General features: G+C 39.5%; 2 protein-coding genes across 4 annotated transcripts in view; both read left to right on the forward strand.

The window, feature by feature from the left end:
- On the forward strand, positions 1 to 15,876 carry LOC149744244 (uncharacterized). Of its 3 annotated transcripts, none has more exons than XM_089904284.1 (6): positions 1 to 114; positions 1,378 to 1,494; positions 3,447 to 3,530; positions 12,455 to 12,549; positions 13,405 to 13,575; positions 15,769 to 15,876. In XM_089904284.1, the coding sequence occupies exons 1-5, from the start codon at positions 64 to 66 to the stop codon at positions 13,439 to 13,441; spliced, it is 384 nt and encodes a 127-aa protein (XP_089760410.1). In that variant the 5' UTR covers positions 1 to 63; the 3' UTR covers positions 13,442 to 13,575; positions 15,769 to 15,876. The 3 variants fall into 3 exon arrangements, with proteins under 3 accessions (XP_089760410.1, XP_089760412.1, XP_089760411.1); XM_089904286.1 differs by having other exon boundaries at positions 13,417 to 13,575; XM_089904285.1 differs by lacking the exon at positions 15,769 to 15,876 and adding an exon at positions 14,464 to 15,444.
- The window catches only part of NOX1 (NADPH oxidase 1), a 24,495-nt gene continuing 23,536 nt past the window's right edge, over positions 15,444 to 16,402 (forward strand). The window contains 3 exon segments of the mRNA XM_089904287.1: positions 15,444 to 15,517; positions 15,760 to 15,842; positions 16,181 to 16,326. Of these exon segments, the coding sequence (XP_089760413.1) occupies positions 15,459 to 15,517; positions 15,760 to 15,842; positions 16,181 to 16,326 (288 nt within the window). The 5' untranslated portion in view covers positions 15,444 to 15,458.

A 16,402-nucleotide genomic window follows, 5' to 3' on the forward strand; every position in this document is an offset into this window, starting at 1 on the left:
TATAGTTCCCTGTTTGAAACCGCTTTAAGCCAAGAAAGCAGAAGGACTTGGGTTAGTGGGGAGATGATCCAGCACAAGAAAGAGGCAAAAGGGAAGCTCCAGAAGAGGGTGAAGGTAGGTTCCAGGATGACAGCTGCACACAAAGAAGGAATAGAGGTCAACTAGCTTATACAGGTCAGAAGACTTCAGGAGAGATATCTTCAAGATACCTGATACACCAAAACACATGGAGAGGAGCTGGAGGTAACTGATCAAGAGTTTAAAGTTGAATTCTTGCTAAGTACATAGAAAATTATTTAAAGAAAAAACAAAATAATTATGAGCTCCAGGAAACACAAAACGTTGTGCAAGTAAGGAAAAGTATTTGTGACTTCGTGGCTGTGAATAAAGTTTCCTTGGTCACCATCCTGTAAACATTGAATAGTGGTCTAACCAAAATTATGATATGCCTATATTGGAAAAATGTAGGGATAAAAAGGGTCTTTGGGTGAATTGGGAGGGCAGGGTGAGTGTAGGTAATGCCAATAGACAATGTCAAAAACTTAAAATTCAAGAAGTAGCAATAAAATAATGTTATTTAGAGAACCAAGGTAAATACCAAAAGAATCAGCTAAAAGAGTTGAAAACTCTTGCCTCTGGAGAGTGGGAAATTATGGGGAAGGGAAAAGGGCACTGTTTTTCATAACAAAACTTGTAGAACTTTTAAACTCTGTAAACTATGATAATGCATAACTTTGATAAAAAATTTAAAAATTAAAATATAAAAGCAGTGATGCACATTATAAAAACGTAGAAAATTCAGAAAATCAAAAAAAATCACAAAGAAACTCATTACTTATCAATTGCCACATTTAATATTTTGCTATATTTCCTTTCAGGCTTTTTACATGCCAGATTATACAGTGTTGTGATTATTCTGATATCTTGGTTTTTCTCTCCATTAACTTCAAATCATACACATTTTCCTGTTACATTCATTTAAATAGTTGTGTAGTGTTCCACTGTGTAGATATGCTATAATTGATTTGACTATTCTGTTATTGAGCATTTAGCTTATTTCCTTTTTGTTGACCACTACAGATAATGCTGCAATGAACATCTTTATTCATAAGCTTTTTCTGTACTTCAAATTATGTCCCTAATATATTTTGAAGAATGGTAATCTTATGGACTATATTGTGCGTCCCCAAAATTCATATGTTGAAGCGCTAACCCCTAATGAGGCTGTATTGGAGATAAGGCATATAAGTAGGTGATAAAGGTTGAGGTCATAAGGAAGGGGCCTTAATATGATAAGGCTGGTGTCCCAGTCTCCCTGTCTCCCTCCCATTCTCCTTCTCTTTGTCTCTCCCTCTTTCCCTCTCTCCATGTACACAGAGGAAATGCCATGTGAGGACACAGCGAGACGATCGCTATCTACAAGCCAGGAAGAGAGCTCTCACTAGAAACCAACTTGATGGTGACCTTGATCTTGGACTTCCAGCCTCCAGGACTGTGAGAAAATTAATTTCTGTTGTTTAAGCCACGCGCTCTGTGCTATTTTGTTAAGGTAGCATGAACAAACTAATACACATAGTTACTTTGTATTTTAAAGCACCCATATGAAAATATCAATGTCCCTGGGGAAGGCTCACACAAGGGGCTGTTGTCAGTCATTCCCTCCCGCCCTTGTACTAGTCATTCATGCTGCTTTCTCCTTTACAATGAGGTGAAATACTGGCACCTGGAGGTGGGACTTAGCTGCAGCTAATGAAAGATTGGCAGAGCTTCTGAAAGTCAAAGAGATTCAGTAGTACTGACTTAATGAATGTCAAAACAAGAGTTAAGAATTATTTAGATTTGTAGCAATGTTTTCTTTTTGCTTAATGAGTTGTATACGTTGTTTATCAATATGAACGAACATTACTGGTCTTCTTCCTCTTCAAAGTATTTACTAAATCCACCCTTCCTACCTCCACTGCTCCAACCCTAGACCAAGCCTCTCTGGTCACATCCACCTCTCCCCTGATCTGTTCTTTGCACAACTACCAGAGTATACATATAAAAAATGAAAACCAGATCACATCTCTTCCCTGCTCAAAACAGCTTTCTATCACATTTAAAATAAAATCCAAACTCCTCGCCATGTTATATTGTATGTGTGCAATGTTTTATATTGCCTATAATTTACTTCAAAACACTTCAGTATCAGCTGTGTAATATACCTTGTTTTTTCTAAGATGCATATTTTCCCACTTTTCATCACCTCTGAAATTGGGATGAATTTTACCATTAATGGTACAGCATAGTTTAATTAAGAGCAATTTTTCTTTCTTGGTGCGTAAGAGAATGATGGGTTTTACAACCTATGGTCATCTTGGATTCATAGAATCAATTATTTAATGAAACGGTGTGTTGTCTAAAAAATAATCTTTTGAAATATTGGTCTAGGGTGGGGACAGTGGAGGTAGGAAGAAGGGTGGGGTGGGTTTTGTATATATTTTGAAGTGGAGAAAGAACAGGCAATGATTATTCATATTGATAAACAATTTAGTCAACTCATTGTAAATTAGTTTTAATCCACACTCTGGGAGTGGTTAGTTAACATTTGAATTATCCTAATCAGGAATATAGACTCAGGAGTGGTTGGTTAGCATTTGAAAGATCCTACTCAGGTGTCCTTACCCCAAAGGTAGTTACACGCCCCACCCCCATGTTCACATTTCCCTATCTGAACCTGTGCTAAAGCAGGAGTTCTTACACTTTCTTTGTGCCATGGGCCCCTTTGGCCAACTGGTGAACCCGATTCAGAGTCATTTTTTTAATGCACAACAAGATAAAACACATAAGATTACAATTAAAACCAATTGTGTTGAAATGCAATTATCAAAATATTAAAGATACAGGGTGGGGTGGGGTGGGAGGAATTGGGAGACTGGGATTGACATATATACATTACTGATACTATGTATAAAATAGACAACTGATGGGAACGTACTGTATAGCACAGGGAGCTCTACCTAATGCCCTGCACTATGGTAACCTAAATGGGAGGGAAGTCCAAAAGGGAGGGGATATCCGTACGTGTATGGCTGATTCATTTTGTTGTGCAGTGGAGGCTAACACAACATTGTAAAGCAACCATACTCCAATGAAAATTAATAATAATAAAAAAGAAATAGGAAAAAAATATTAAAGATACAATTTTGACATATTAATATATATATATTTCTTTACTATCCCAGCAAATAACAAGATCTAGCAGCAGGTCTAATAATCACCATAATTTTGAAATAGTAATGAATTTAATGATCTTTTAAGATATTGGCAATAGCTATAATGTGATATGAAAATATGTTTGATATGTGCTGGTGACAAAGTCACTGGTACTACTAATAAGACTGTGGTTTGTTGACTACATTCAGTAACAACAAAAAAAAATAAAGGCATAATTTTTTCCCATCAAGGTCCCAGAACCCCCTGGATTCTATCCCCAGGACCCAAGGTTAGGAAACCTTGCACCACAGACTCCACTTATCAGCATAAAAGATGTAAGAAATATATTTCATTGGTGAAATGAATTGCTTTCAAAATACGTGAAGTGGCTAGAAATATTGTCCAGGTGCTTCCATCCTTGCATGATCAGAATATAAAAATCTGGCAAGCAAACCCAACAGCTCAGTACTCTTTGGAGTGGCATTCTAGGCCTCAGACTCTGTGTGGTTCTGTATCCCACTACATGATAGCCAGCCTGCCAGATGGTCCCCAGTGATTCTTTCCTTGTGTAGTTACTCCCTTCCCACACTGAATAGGGAAGAATGTAACCACTGTAACGTAACTGGTAGAATATTATGGAAATGACCTAATGTGACTCCCAAGGCTGGGTCAGAAAAGACATTACAGCTTCTGTCTTGCTCTGTCTTGGATCATTGCTCTGAGCTTGCACGTTATGAGAAATGGAGGGCCATGTGTTGAGGAACTGAGATCTGCCAACAACTAACACTAGCTTGCTAGGCATATGAGTGAACCACCTTGGAAGAAGATCCCCGGGCCCATTCAAGCCTTTAGATGACTGCAACCCTAGCCAACATCTTGACTGCAACCTCACGAGAGACTCCCAGCCAGAAGCAGCCAACAAAGCTGATCCTGGATTCCTGACACACAGAAACTATATGATATAATCAATGTTTGTTGTTAAGGCACTAATTTTGGGGTTAATTTGTAGCACAGCAATAGATAACTAATATATATCACTTAATGGAAGATTTTCCTGCTCCACCCAGAAGATAGGTTGATCCCGTTACCATATTATTAGGCCATCTGTTTCAGGTAAATCTTTCATGCAAGCAGCTTGCTGGAGTTCCTAAAGGTCAGACAGAGAGTATGTATTGATACTTCACCCAATTTACAAGAAGAGGCTATGTGACTGTTTTGACCCCTGATTGCTAATAACTGCATGTGTCAGAATTTAGTCTGACAGTTACCTTCACTGTAATGTTCTACCTAGTAAGGAGGTTGTGGGAGAGGCGACCTATAGCCCTCACTTACCTCTAATCTTTAGAGGCTCCCTAAATCTACCAAAAACAATGGGTTTAGGTCTATTTGCATCACATTTGCAAAGGCCTGCAAGACCCTAGATAATCTGACTTTTACCTACCTCTCTGAACTCATTTCTTACCCCATCCTCTCACTTGTCTCTAGAAACACTGGCTGTATTCATTTGTTAGGGCTGCCATAACAAATTACCACACACTGAGTGGCTTCAACAGAAAGAAGTTTGTTGTCTCACACTTCCGGAGGCTAGAAGTCCCAGTTCAAGATGTTGACAGGGACTTTTCCTTCTCAGAGCTGTGAAGAATCTGTTCCATGCCTGTCCGCTAGCTTCTGATGGTTTGCTAGCAATCTTGGGTATTCCTTGGCTTATAGAACCATCACCCTGATCTCTGCTTTCATCTTCACATGGTGTTCTCCCTGTGTGCATGTATGTGTTCAAATTTCCTCCCTTTATAATGACACTAGTCATATTAAAAGCCCACCCTACTCCAGTATGACTTCATCTTAATGAATTACATCCAAATAAGGTTGCTTTCTAGGGTACTGGGGGTTCTGCATACAATTTTTTTTTTTGGCCACGCCACAGGGCTTGTGGGATCTTAGTTCCCTGACCAGGGATTGAACCTGGGCCCTCGGCAGTGAAAGTGCTGAGTCCTAACCACTGGACCGCCAGGGAATTCCCCTGCATATGAATTTTAGAGGAGACACAATTCAACCCATAACACTGGGCTTCTTGCTGTTCCTCTAGCACACCAAGCTCATTTCCACCTCAGGTCCTTTATATGTATTAGTTCTCCCTCTAGAACGCCAAAGAAGCATGACTGTTCCCTTCTCAGAATACAAGTGTCATATGTCAACTACTCAAAGAAGTCTTCCCTGATCATCCTATCTAAAATAGCCCCTCCACCACACACATCATGGTCTATTCCCTTCCCTGTTTCAATTTTCTTCATAGCACTCCTCATTACCTGAAGTATATTTCTTTTTATTTGTTTTTAATCTGTCTCTCCCACCAAAATATAAGTTCCATAAGGACAGGGAGCTTGTATATCTTATTTACTGCCGTATCATCAGCTCCTAACACAGTGCCTGTTAGAGAGTAAGTATTTAATAAATGTTTGTTGAGTGAACGTTGAATGAGCAAATGCTTACTTTGTTGATTCCCTGATTTAGTCTCTGGAAAGCCCAGTAGAATCAAGTTTTCCCTGAGAAAATGGAACTTACCCCAAACTCCTCAAGATATTCATTTTCCCCCTTGGAAATGAACTAATTTATAATCCAATTATAAAACAGTAAAATAATATTCCTCGTCTCCCCCAAAGTTACCTGTTTTTCCTCTCTTTATACTACCAGGAAGCCACCTGAGGGTAGCAAAAAATCAGAGTGAAGAGAGGTCAGTTCCAAGGCAGAGGCACATTTTCAATCTTTCCTCAAAGCTTGTCTGCCACCTGCTCTGTCTCCAGCCTGGCTAGTTTTTTTCCCTTCTGGTAGGCGCACATTAACGGGCCTAGCTGGACTACCTATTAGGAAAAATAGGGGATCCCTTTTCATTGAATCAGCTTGCTCAGAAAAGGCCAAGGACCTAAGCTGAGTTCCAATTGAGATTTCTAAATGTAAGAGCCTTAAGTTGGAGCAATGACTATATTTTGTTCTTTTTTTTTTTTTAAGAGCAGTCCGCTTTGAGATCTAACCTGCCACCTACCTCCCAGCTCTCAGGTGCTAAGATAAAGTGGTAGCTAAACAAAGTCTCTAGGCGTTTTATGATTTTTGTTTGTTTTCATATTTCCTTAACAATCAAAAGAAGGGCTCCAACCCGGAATCTTGATGTTTATTTCACCTAAACTGAGGCTTTTCCTGTAATAAAAAAAAAGGAGGATTGTGTGTGGTTTGCGATCCGGGAAGATTCAAGCAAGGGGGGAAGGAAGGAAGTTTAGTTTCTAAACCATTTCTTAAAGGACAAATCTTTGTTAAATAAAGGAATCTAATTAAACCATTTTGTGAGATCAATTCCCAACTTTTTTTCCATTTAATCTTTCTCCCAACCTGCTTAAGTGTTTGAGCCCTTGTGAGTTGCAGACTCTGTAAGAGCAACACTTCTCAAATTTAATGTGCACATGAATCACCTGGTGATCCTGTTAAATGAAAATTCTGATTCAGTAGGTATGGAGAGGGCATTATAGGCGGATCAAGTGGGTCTTCTGGCATTCACTTTGGCTTCAGTCCACCTCCAAACACCCAATGCACCCCTGTTTTCCAAAGTCCTCTGCTACAGTACCCCATTCTAACTACTCCTTATTGCCAGATGCCCCAGGAATCTGTTATAGGTCCCCTTCTCTCTGGATCCTGCCTTCTGTGAAAATATGAGTTACAGGTCATAGTGGGTTGTTTTGTCACTTCCCTCTCTCTCCTTAGAGCAGAGGCCTCATCCCCCACCCCCACCCCTCCATCAGTACAAGATAACAATGGAATTTAATTATAGCCTCTGGGAGCATAGCTTTTTAATTCCAATGGTAAGAATTTCCTACCCTATGACAGACTAATGAAAAGGCTGTTTTTTAGTGGGGTGGGGAAGAGGAATGTCATTTTGAATTTCTCAAAAAATTATACAACATAGGAGACTGCCTGCCTGACTTACTTATACTTTCTCCTCTACCTCTCATCTGCCTTGGTCTCATTAAAGGCAACATTTTCTTATTTTAGAAGTGGAACCATGAATCTGTCATATTTCCATCCATTTCATATTTATGTACAAAGAGTTGCAATTCCATAGCAAGACAAGCAACAGAGATCTGAGTGAAGGTTTCCCTGTTGATGACAGTACATTATTTGGTGTGTACAGAAGGTAAAAGGATCCTGATACTATTTGACCAATATTTCACCCAATAATTTTTCTATAATTTCCTCATTTAGGTAGAATTGAAACTAGTTAGGTAAAACTACTTATTTAAGCTTTCAACCCACAGCACAAAATACTTTATAGGGCAGCCTATTCTCATGCTCATTTTTTAACGTCTTTATTGGAGTATAATTGCTTTACAATGGTGTGTTAGTTTCTGCTTTATTACAAAGTGAATCAGTTATACATATATTGCCTCCTCCCATGGACACACCAAAATTACAATTATTTACAGAGAAATTATTGATTAGAAGAACAAAAGACTAGCAGAAAAGATCTTCTACAATTAAAGATATAGAGAAGGAACCATAATGAGATGGGACAAAAGATGAAACATCAAGAAAAAGAAAGAGAAGAAAAAATGAAAGAAACAAGTTCATACTATCACCTTTCCAAGAGGGGCTGAAGCCAGGTTGAAATTTTGATTTCCAAAACTTAGTCTTTTGGTGTAAGGTGGCCAAACAAGGATGCAGACGTCTTTCCCACCATGTCAAAACTCCTGAAACCAATCTCCACATCCTCTGTAACCACACAATAAAGACTTGGGAAATCACACCAGAAAGAAAGGAAGGAAGGAAGGCCAGAAACTAGACTAGGCACCTCTCAAAGAAGAAAACTCACTCAAATGGCCAACAGTTGAATTAAAAGATGCTCAACTGGGAGTTCCCTGGTGGCCTAGTGGTTAGGATTCCAGGCTTTCAATGCCATGGCCCGGGTTCAATCCCTGCTCTGGGAACTGAGATCCCGCAAACTGTGGGAACTACATGTGCCAACATGTATGAATCTCAGAGACACAATGTTGAGTGAAAGAAGCAAATCACAGAAGCATATATACATACAAACAGTTAGATTCCATTTACTTAGAGGTTCAACAACAGGAAAAACTAAACAATATGTTGTTTAGGAATGCATTTAGTTAGTAAAACTGTAGAGAAAAACAGGGCAATGATTACTCCAAATTTCAGGATAGTAGTTACATCTGATGGGGGAGAGACTGGGGAAGAAGGGAAATCGTGATCACAGAGGGACACAGAGAGGACTTTAAGATACTGGAAGTAAATATTCAATTTTTTAAACCTGGCTACTGAGTACATAGTTATTCATTCCTTAAAATTATTTTTTAAATTACATATATATGTTTTATATATTCTTCTGTGTATATTTCACCATTTTAGAAAAGGAAAAATATCAGTGCTCAGAACTGAACACACAACTCTAGCTAATCCATCATACTAGAATACAATCACCTCTCTCGTTTGGAATACTTTGCCTCTGTTTTTTTTGAACCGAGGTGTTCATTTGTACCTGCTAAATTTTCTTTTATTTTATGTGGCCATTCTTTTCACTTGTCCTTCCAACCAGTCAAGCGCTCCCCAGAGCCAGATCATCTTCCAGGAGAACTGGTAAACAAAGTTTCTGAGCTAGCCAGGCTGAGGTCCAAATTGCAGCAGGCAGCTGCAGCAGCTCTTCTGAAAGCCCACCTTAAAGCAGCTTCCTTAACATGCGTGTGTTCTGCCCTGCTTTTCCTGAGATCATCTGTTTATAGCCTCAGCCTAAAATCTTCCTTATGAGAAACCTTAGCGAATGTCTTATCAAGGAAGACAATGCCCCACATTAAATCATGTTGATAAGTTGATGGGAGAGAACATTCTCACCCAAGAAGATTGTTATTTCCTGAAGGGATAAAACCCCACCAGGGAAAACACCTGTGGTACTTATAGGTAGGGCTGGTCTACCAAAGCTGATAACATAGTTCTGACCAGAGGAGGAAGGCAGAGTGCATGTATTCATTCCTGAAAGCTTTGTGGGTAGGTGTGCATCTTTCACATATTAAAGATTCACAGTCCCTGAGCTGGACAGAGGTGCCAATCCTGAAGAATCTCTCCAGAATCCAAGTTGCTGAATCTTCGCTGCTGCCTACAGAGGCTCCAAACCACCACTTGACAATGGGAAACTGGGTGGTTAACCATTGGTTCTCAGTTTTGTTTCTGGTAAGTGATGTTTCACTTTCTAATAATTACTCTTAGAGTAAGGAGACATTATGTTTTTTAATATTTGTGAAGTTACTTGAAAGGGAAAGATTCCATGCCAATATTGAGCTCATCAAGGCCAGTTATCAGCTGAAAGGTCCAACTCTAGGATTACATATATGTTTTATATACTTTTCTGTGTATGATATATTTCAGCATTTTAGAAAAGGAAAAAAGTCCAACTCCAGAAATTGATTGGTAAAGAGACAAAAATATAAACCACAAGTATATGGAATTTCAATCTGTTTTCATTTTTTGTCTTCTCTTTTTCTCTTCCATTTCACCTCTAACTAGTGCCATGGAGCATTCATTTCTCTCCATTCTTCTTATATTGCTCACATTAAGAAATAATAAAATTGAATGTTTGAGATATAAGTGATCTTAGAGATTATGGTCCAGTGCTGTCCACTAGAAATATAATGTAACGTCACATATGTAATTTAAAAATTGTCTAATACCTAGACAATTGAAAAAGGTAAGAAATAGGTGAAATTAATTTCCAGTAATATATCTTGTTTAACCCAATATATCAAAAGTTATCCTTTCAACCTGTAATCAATATGAAAATATTAATGAGATAATTTATATTCTTTTATTTTTACTAAGTCTTTGAAATCCGATGTGTATTTAATACTTACAGCACATCTCAATTAAAACTAGGCATATTTCATGTGCTTAGTAGCCGCATGTGCTTAGTGGCTACAGCTTTGTGTAGTGCAGAACCAAACCAACTCTTTGACTTTATAAGGGAAAATAAGACCTAGACGTCACACAGTGAATTGATTGCAGAGCCATCACTCAAAGCTAGCTCCCCAGGGTTCAAGCCAGAATGCCTTTACCACACCACATATGCACAATCCCCTTCTAATGCACTCTCTAACTGAACTCTAGTTTCAGTTCTGCTATTAATTGAGTGACCTTGATCAAATTATTTGTCCTCTCTAGCCTTCAGGTCACCTGTGTGTGTGGGGGGGATTGATGAAAACTAGATTAGATATAAGTGTGTTTCTAAGTCTAAAATCCTCTGCATTTTTTATCCCTCTCTTAGGTTTTGCTTGGAGAGTTCATCACCCCTGGTGGTGATGATGATGTAACTAGCTTTGATTTTTCACCTTGCACCAATCCCACTGGCAGGCTCAGACTTCTTGTTATCTCTGACATACACTCCTTTGAACTATTATTTTAATGAAAAATAAATTACCCCCAAAATATTTTTACTCTTCCTGCCAGGTCTTCTACTCTTTCTTTTCCATTCATAGTGGAGGAAATTATTGTCAAGGTGGGGAATGGAATTCCTTACTCTCAGATGTCACTGTATTTCATCATTCATCTTACCTACAATTGATGATGGGCTGTCACAGAGGTCTTTGCCTCTGTGTCCCTCTCAGATTCTGAAATATTTCTGCTCCCTCTAAATAAGCTTCTCTCCTTTGTCTTCTGAACTCTTGAAGTATCTGTGGCTTTCACCTCTCTTTTTCCATTAAGGTCAAATGATCTCTGGAAGACACACAACTCTGGAAAGGGTGTGTGGGCAAAGAATGCAGGAAGAAATTGATTGGTAAGCCAGTCTGGTGATGACACAGGCAGAATTTATTGAGCTTCTACTATGCACCAAGCACTGTATTAATCACTTCACATGTAAGCCTCACAGCATTGCTGTGGGGTAGATATAGTTATTGTCCGCATTTTATAGGTGAAGAAATTGAGGTTCAGAAAAGTTAAATCACAGATCTAAGATTACAGAGCTAGAAAGTGGTGGAGCTAGAATTTGAGCCCAAGGAGTTTGACTCCAATATCACACTTCGAATCACTATGTTATGATGCCAGAGGTGTGTGAGTGGTCCAGATCTAGGGAATCTGAATAGGCCATGTTCTAGGCTAAAGGCCCTCTACCTGTGGGGCTGAGATGGTTCTGGACCATCCTGGGGCCATGGATATATATCAGAGGCATCCCAGTGCCCTAGAGTCCTGATCAATTACAGACTAGCACCTTCAAGCTTGGGCTAAAGCCCACCTGGTTGTTCTCCAAGGAGAGGGACGGTAGGTTCCAAATTTCCCTCTTTGCCAATGTAGAGACAGATCTTGGGACAGACCAAAGAAGTCTTAAGAGCTCAAATGAGTCCAAAGCAATGATAGGTTAATTTGAAAAAAGAATCACAATCCAGAAACAGGAAAGTGCATGTCAGGAAAGTGTATTAAAGAGGCAGGCCCATCTGGAATGGTTTAGTCCCTTCAGATGGGTATTGTCACAGATGTTAAATTTATTTTCTATTTCTTTAGAAATCCATTTATTCACGTATTGCCTTCTTATAGGTGCAATAGTTGGAACGCTCCAATCCAGAAGTTGGCAAATGTTTTCTGTAAAGAGCTAGGTAGTACATATTTTAGGCTTTGCAGTCCATATGTTCTCTGTCACAACTACTCAACACTTCCATTGAATCACAAAAGCAGTTATAAACAATACAGAAATAAGTAGGTGTGGCTAAGTTCCAATACCACTGTATTTATAGATACTGAAATTTCATATAATTTTCACGTCATGAAATATATTCTTCTTTTGATTTTTTCCAACCATTTAAAAATGTGAAAACAACAAAATATAAAAACCATTCTTAGCTTGTAGGCTGTACAAAACGGGTGGTGAGATAGATTTGGTCTATGAGCCTTGATGTGCTGACCCTGGTCATTAGCATCTGATGCATGTCTTGAAGTCCTAACTGACTCAGAGTAAGTTGACTCATTTAAAATGAAAACAGATATGGGAATTCCCTGGCGGTCCAGTGGTTAGGACTCTGCACTTCCACTGCAGGGGACAGGGGTTCTATCCCTGGTCGGGGAACTAAGATCCCACATGTTGTGTGGCACACCCACCACTCCCAAAATGAAAACAGATAAACACAAAATAGCCAAATGGTAACACTATTTTCTACCCCTTATCTACTCTTTCCTGTACCCAAATTTCACTTTATCCCTTGCTTAATTTTTCTTCCTCTAGGCTGCTTGGTTGGGGCTGAATGTTTTCCTGTTTGTGCATGCCTTCCTGTCATTTGAGAAGGTAACAAGTACTACTACACAAGACAAATCCTGGGGGTGAGTATCACAGTTGTGATGTGGGGAATCTCTGTTTTTTCTTATCTCTGACGCTGGCTTCTTTGAGACCCAATGCCCTCATTTCGCCTAGAGTTAGAGTTGCCAGAAAAAAAATACAGGATGCCCAGGTAAATTTGAATTCCAGAAAAGTAACAAATATTTTTTTGGGGGGTATAAGTTATTCTACATATTGCATGAGACAGGGGCATATTAGAAAATTATTCACTTTTTAAAAATCTGAAGTTCAAATTTAGCTAGGCATCTGTATTTTTGTTCATTAAATCTGACAGACCTATCCAGGGCACACTCCCCAGAATCAATAATGAAAATACACAGTAAAGAAATATTGAGCAATTTTCAAACTGGTTTCCACAGAAATTCAGGTATCCCTACAGGGTGTGAGGGGAAGGCTAACTGGGCAGTGTCTCTACTTCAACCAAAGCAGCCTTCATCTGTCTTATGGATTCCTGCTTATGATTTTAAGAAAGAGTTTGGTTGAAAACAAATAAATGAACAAGTTGAAAACCACCACTGTGGACTGATCTCACAGAAAAATACCTCTCAAACAAGAGGGATACTTGGGGTGGGGGGTTTTGTGAAGTGGGTGGTGTTGCCAAATTCAAGGCCTGTATAAAAGGTGGGGTCAGGTCAGAGTAACAGGTTGGAGAAGGCTGGGGAAGGAGCAGATCAAGGACAGAAGAGGAAGGGTGGGGGTGGGTATGGCACGTTGGTGTATGGAGGTTCCTTAAAAACTAAAAATAGAGCTACCATACGACCCAGCAATCCCACTACTGGGCATATACCCTGAGAAAACCATAATTCAAAAAGACTCATGTACCACAATGTTCATTGCAGCTCTATTTACAGTAGCCAGGACATGGAAGCAACCTAGGTGTCCATCGACAGATGAATGGATAAAGAAGATGTGGCACATATACAATGGAATATTACCCAGCCATAAAAAAGAATGAAATAATGCCATTTGCAGCAACGTGGATGGACCTACAGATTATCATACTAAGTGAAGTAAGTCAGAAAAAGAAAGACAAATACCATATGCTAACACATATATATGGAATCTAAAAAGAATGGTTCTGAAGAACCTAGGGGCAGGACAAGAATAAAGACGCAGCTGTAGAGAATTGACTTGAGGACATGGGGAGGGGGAAGGGTAAGCTGGGACAAAGTGAGAGAGTGGCATGGACATATATACACTACCAAACGTAAAATAGATAGCTAGTGGGAAGCAGCCCCATAGCACAGGGAGATCAGCTGGGTGCTTTGTGGCCACCTAGAGGGGTGGGATAGGGAGGGTGGGAGGGAGACGCAAGAGGGAGGGGATATGGGGATATATGTATATGTATAGCTGATTCACTTTGTTATAAAGCAGAAACTAACACAATATTGTAAAGCAATTATACTCTAATAAAGATGTGTTAAAAAAAAAAAGAATTCATCCCATACAGATAGCCTCCACAGAATATGTAGCTGTGAAATTGTAGTCCTATGTTCTTCAATTCACTTGTCAATTTTAGCTTTAAGGAACCTCTGTGACCCAAATAAGCAAGCAGTGGGAACCAATGTGGAAATGCAGGATATTTGAGATGAGCAGAGAAAATTTACTCAGAAATAGAACAGGCCGTCTCTACCAAAAACAGTTGGAGTGTGACTCAGCAGAGGGAGAAAACACAGGTCATGTGGAAGAGTCAGAAATGGAAAACAGTAGGGCAGCTCATGTTCATTGCACTGCCTGGCATTGTAAGCCATTATGGATGGTAGGCAGATCTTGACCTGGCTTATTAAACCAGTGTCACGTTGTCCCGGGTTTAGGTTGTATGGAAGAATAGTTTTTGTGCCGAAAAGATAATTAGAAAAAGGCCGAGAAATTGTTAACTCTATCTCATATTCTTTTAGCAAGTCATTGACAGGCGTACATGTAAGGCTGACCAGTCAGCTGAAGTGAACAAAAATTTCCTGGCTGCTGCCACCACCTTCACTGCTGCTGTGAAATTGTCACGCTCCACTGCCTGCAATCCCAAGGAGCTGACTCAGAGACCAGTTGTACAGCTGAGGAGAGAAGTCGGAGTTAGCTACCACAGACAGAGTTGAATATATTCTGTCTAGCCTATACTAATCAAGCCTATTTCTGGGCTCAATACTTCTTTGAAGCACTGATTCCTTGTCTCCTTTTCTAGCAGCTTCTACTGTTGGATCAGATTGATCTTGATGTATGCTGCCTGGCCACCCAAGGAAATCAGTTTGAAATTTTGTTCTTAGAAGTTCTCCCTTCTCAAATCTCTACCTAAGTTTAAAATTTTTGCTCTGAGGGGTTCATTCGTTTTGCCCGTTTTATTCAATTATTAAAGAGATCTTAAATATAAATGGTTAATTTTTTATTGTTTTTATTACATGATTATTACATGCATATAATTGCAACATTAGAAAATATAGAAAAGAGGAAAAATAGTTACCATCTGTAATTATAACTCAAAATATCTAAGCTTTATTTAAAGTGCAAATAAAATATATATGATCTTCAAGATTGTTTTACAAGTGACAAACTAAAATCATAATTGAGTGTATTAAGCTAAAAACCTTGTAAAGTATTATATTCACATAATTTAGTTGTTAACATTAAATCTTGTTCTCTTTCATATTGATAAATATATAGTCAAACATGTCCAAACCACTGTCATGAGGATTTCTCAATTCAATGTTAAGTTCAGCAAATTTTCTGTCATTTGTAAACAGAGATTTTGGACTGATTGTCCAGGTCTCAGGCAAGTGGACTGGGCCCATGCTCACCTGCAAGATGAGGAGATGAAGCAGATATTGGTTTCTTCTCTCCTCTGTTCTAGTTGGCATTGGCCTGGGCCCAAGCCTCTGCTTGCAGCTTGCATTTTAACAGCATGCTGATCCTGCTTCCCGTGTGTCAAAATGTGCTGTCCTTCCTGAGAGGCACCTGCTCACTGAGTCCCAGCCAACTGTAGGTCAACTTTCACATTAAAGACAAGAGACTCTTGACATCTCAGTAGGACAGCTCAACACCAAGCCCCTAGGAATGGAAGCCAGAGGTCTCCTTTGGTAACCAAGGGGGTGAGCAAGAGTGGGTGTGTATTGGCACACTCTATGTAAGACGTGTTGGTTATGGGTTAGCGAATTTCATAAAGCTGCCTGGATACACCCTATCTTGATCATTTTACATTTGTTGTTTTGTAGGCGCACCCTGGGAAAGCAACTGGATCACAACCTCACCTTCCACAAGCTGGTGGCATATATAATCTGCCTACTGGGTAACTGGGGCAAACGATGAAACTGCAGGCTCCTGGACATTCACAATCTAGTTTCATTCATCCACGCATATAAACATTCAAAATATATTTATTGAACACGTGGCATTATTTGCCAGGCACTCTTCTAAACCTGCTTTCATGGAATTTACATTCTATTCCTTTGGGGACAGAGTGAGTATAAAAAAGATCTTGATTCTCTCTGTAATCATTATTGGGCACCTTCTGTGGACTCACCATTCTGCTTGGCACTATATATAGGATCCTCCTCTTCTAGTGGGGCATGCCTGCCATGATGTTTCTGAGACAACTCTCACATTCCTTTCCATCTTTTCATTTAGCTATTCACATCACCACACACCTGTTTAACTTTGAACGATATAGCAGAAGCCGACAGGCCACAGATGGATCCCTTGCTTCCATTCTCTCCAACCTATCTCATCAGGAGAAAGATTCTTGGCTAAATCCCATCCAGTCCTCAAACACGGTGAGTTGACTCAAGGGCAAAGCATCTGGAATCTGGTCATGAGCAGGAAAGGCATGGTGTCCCTGTTGGGCATTGT

The sequence above is a fragment of the Delphinapterus leucas genome, chromosome X (assembly GCF_059928025.1).
Source record: "Delphinapterus leucas isolate spDelLeu-1000000601 "Yukka" chromosome X, BTC_Dleu_Yukka2, whole genome shotgun sequence".
Lineage (NCBI taxonomy): Eukaryota > Metazoa > Chordata > Mammalia > Artiodactyla > Monodontidae > Delphinapterus > Delphinapterus leucas.

Coding starts and splice junctions, on each gene's coding strand:
- LOC149744244 (XM_089904284.1), top strand. CDS start 64: ATGATCCAGCACAAGAAAGAGGCAAAAGGGAAGCTCCAGAAGAGGGTG. Junction 115..1,377: donor AGCTCCAGAAGAGGGTGAAG/GTAGGTTCCAGG, acceptor CCATGTACACAG/AGGAAATGCCATGTGAGGAC. Junction 12,550..13,404: donor ACACAAGACAAATCCTGGGG/GTGAGTATCACA, acceptor TGTTCATTGCAG/CTCTATTTACAGTAGCCAGG.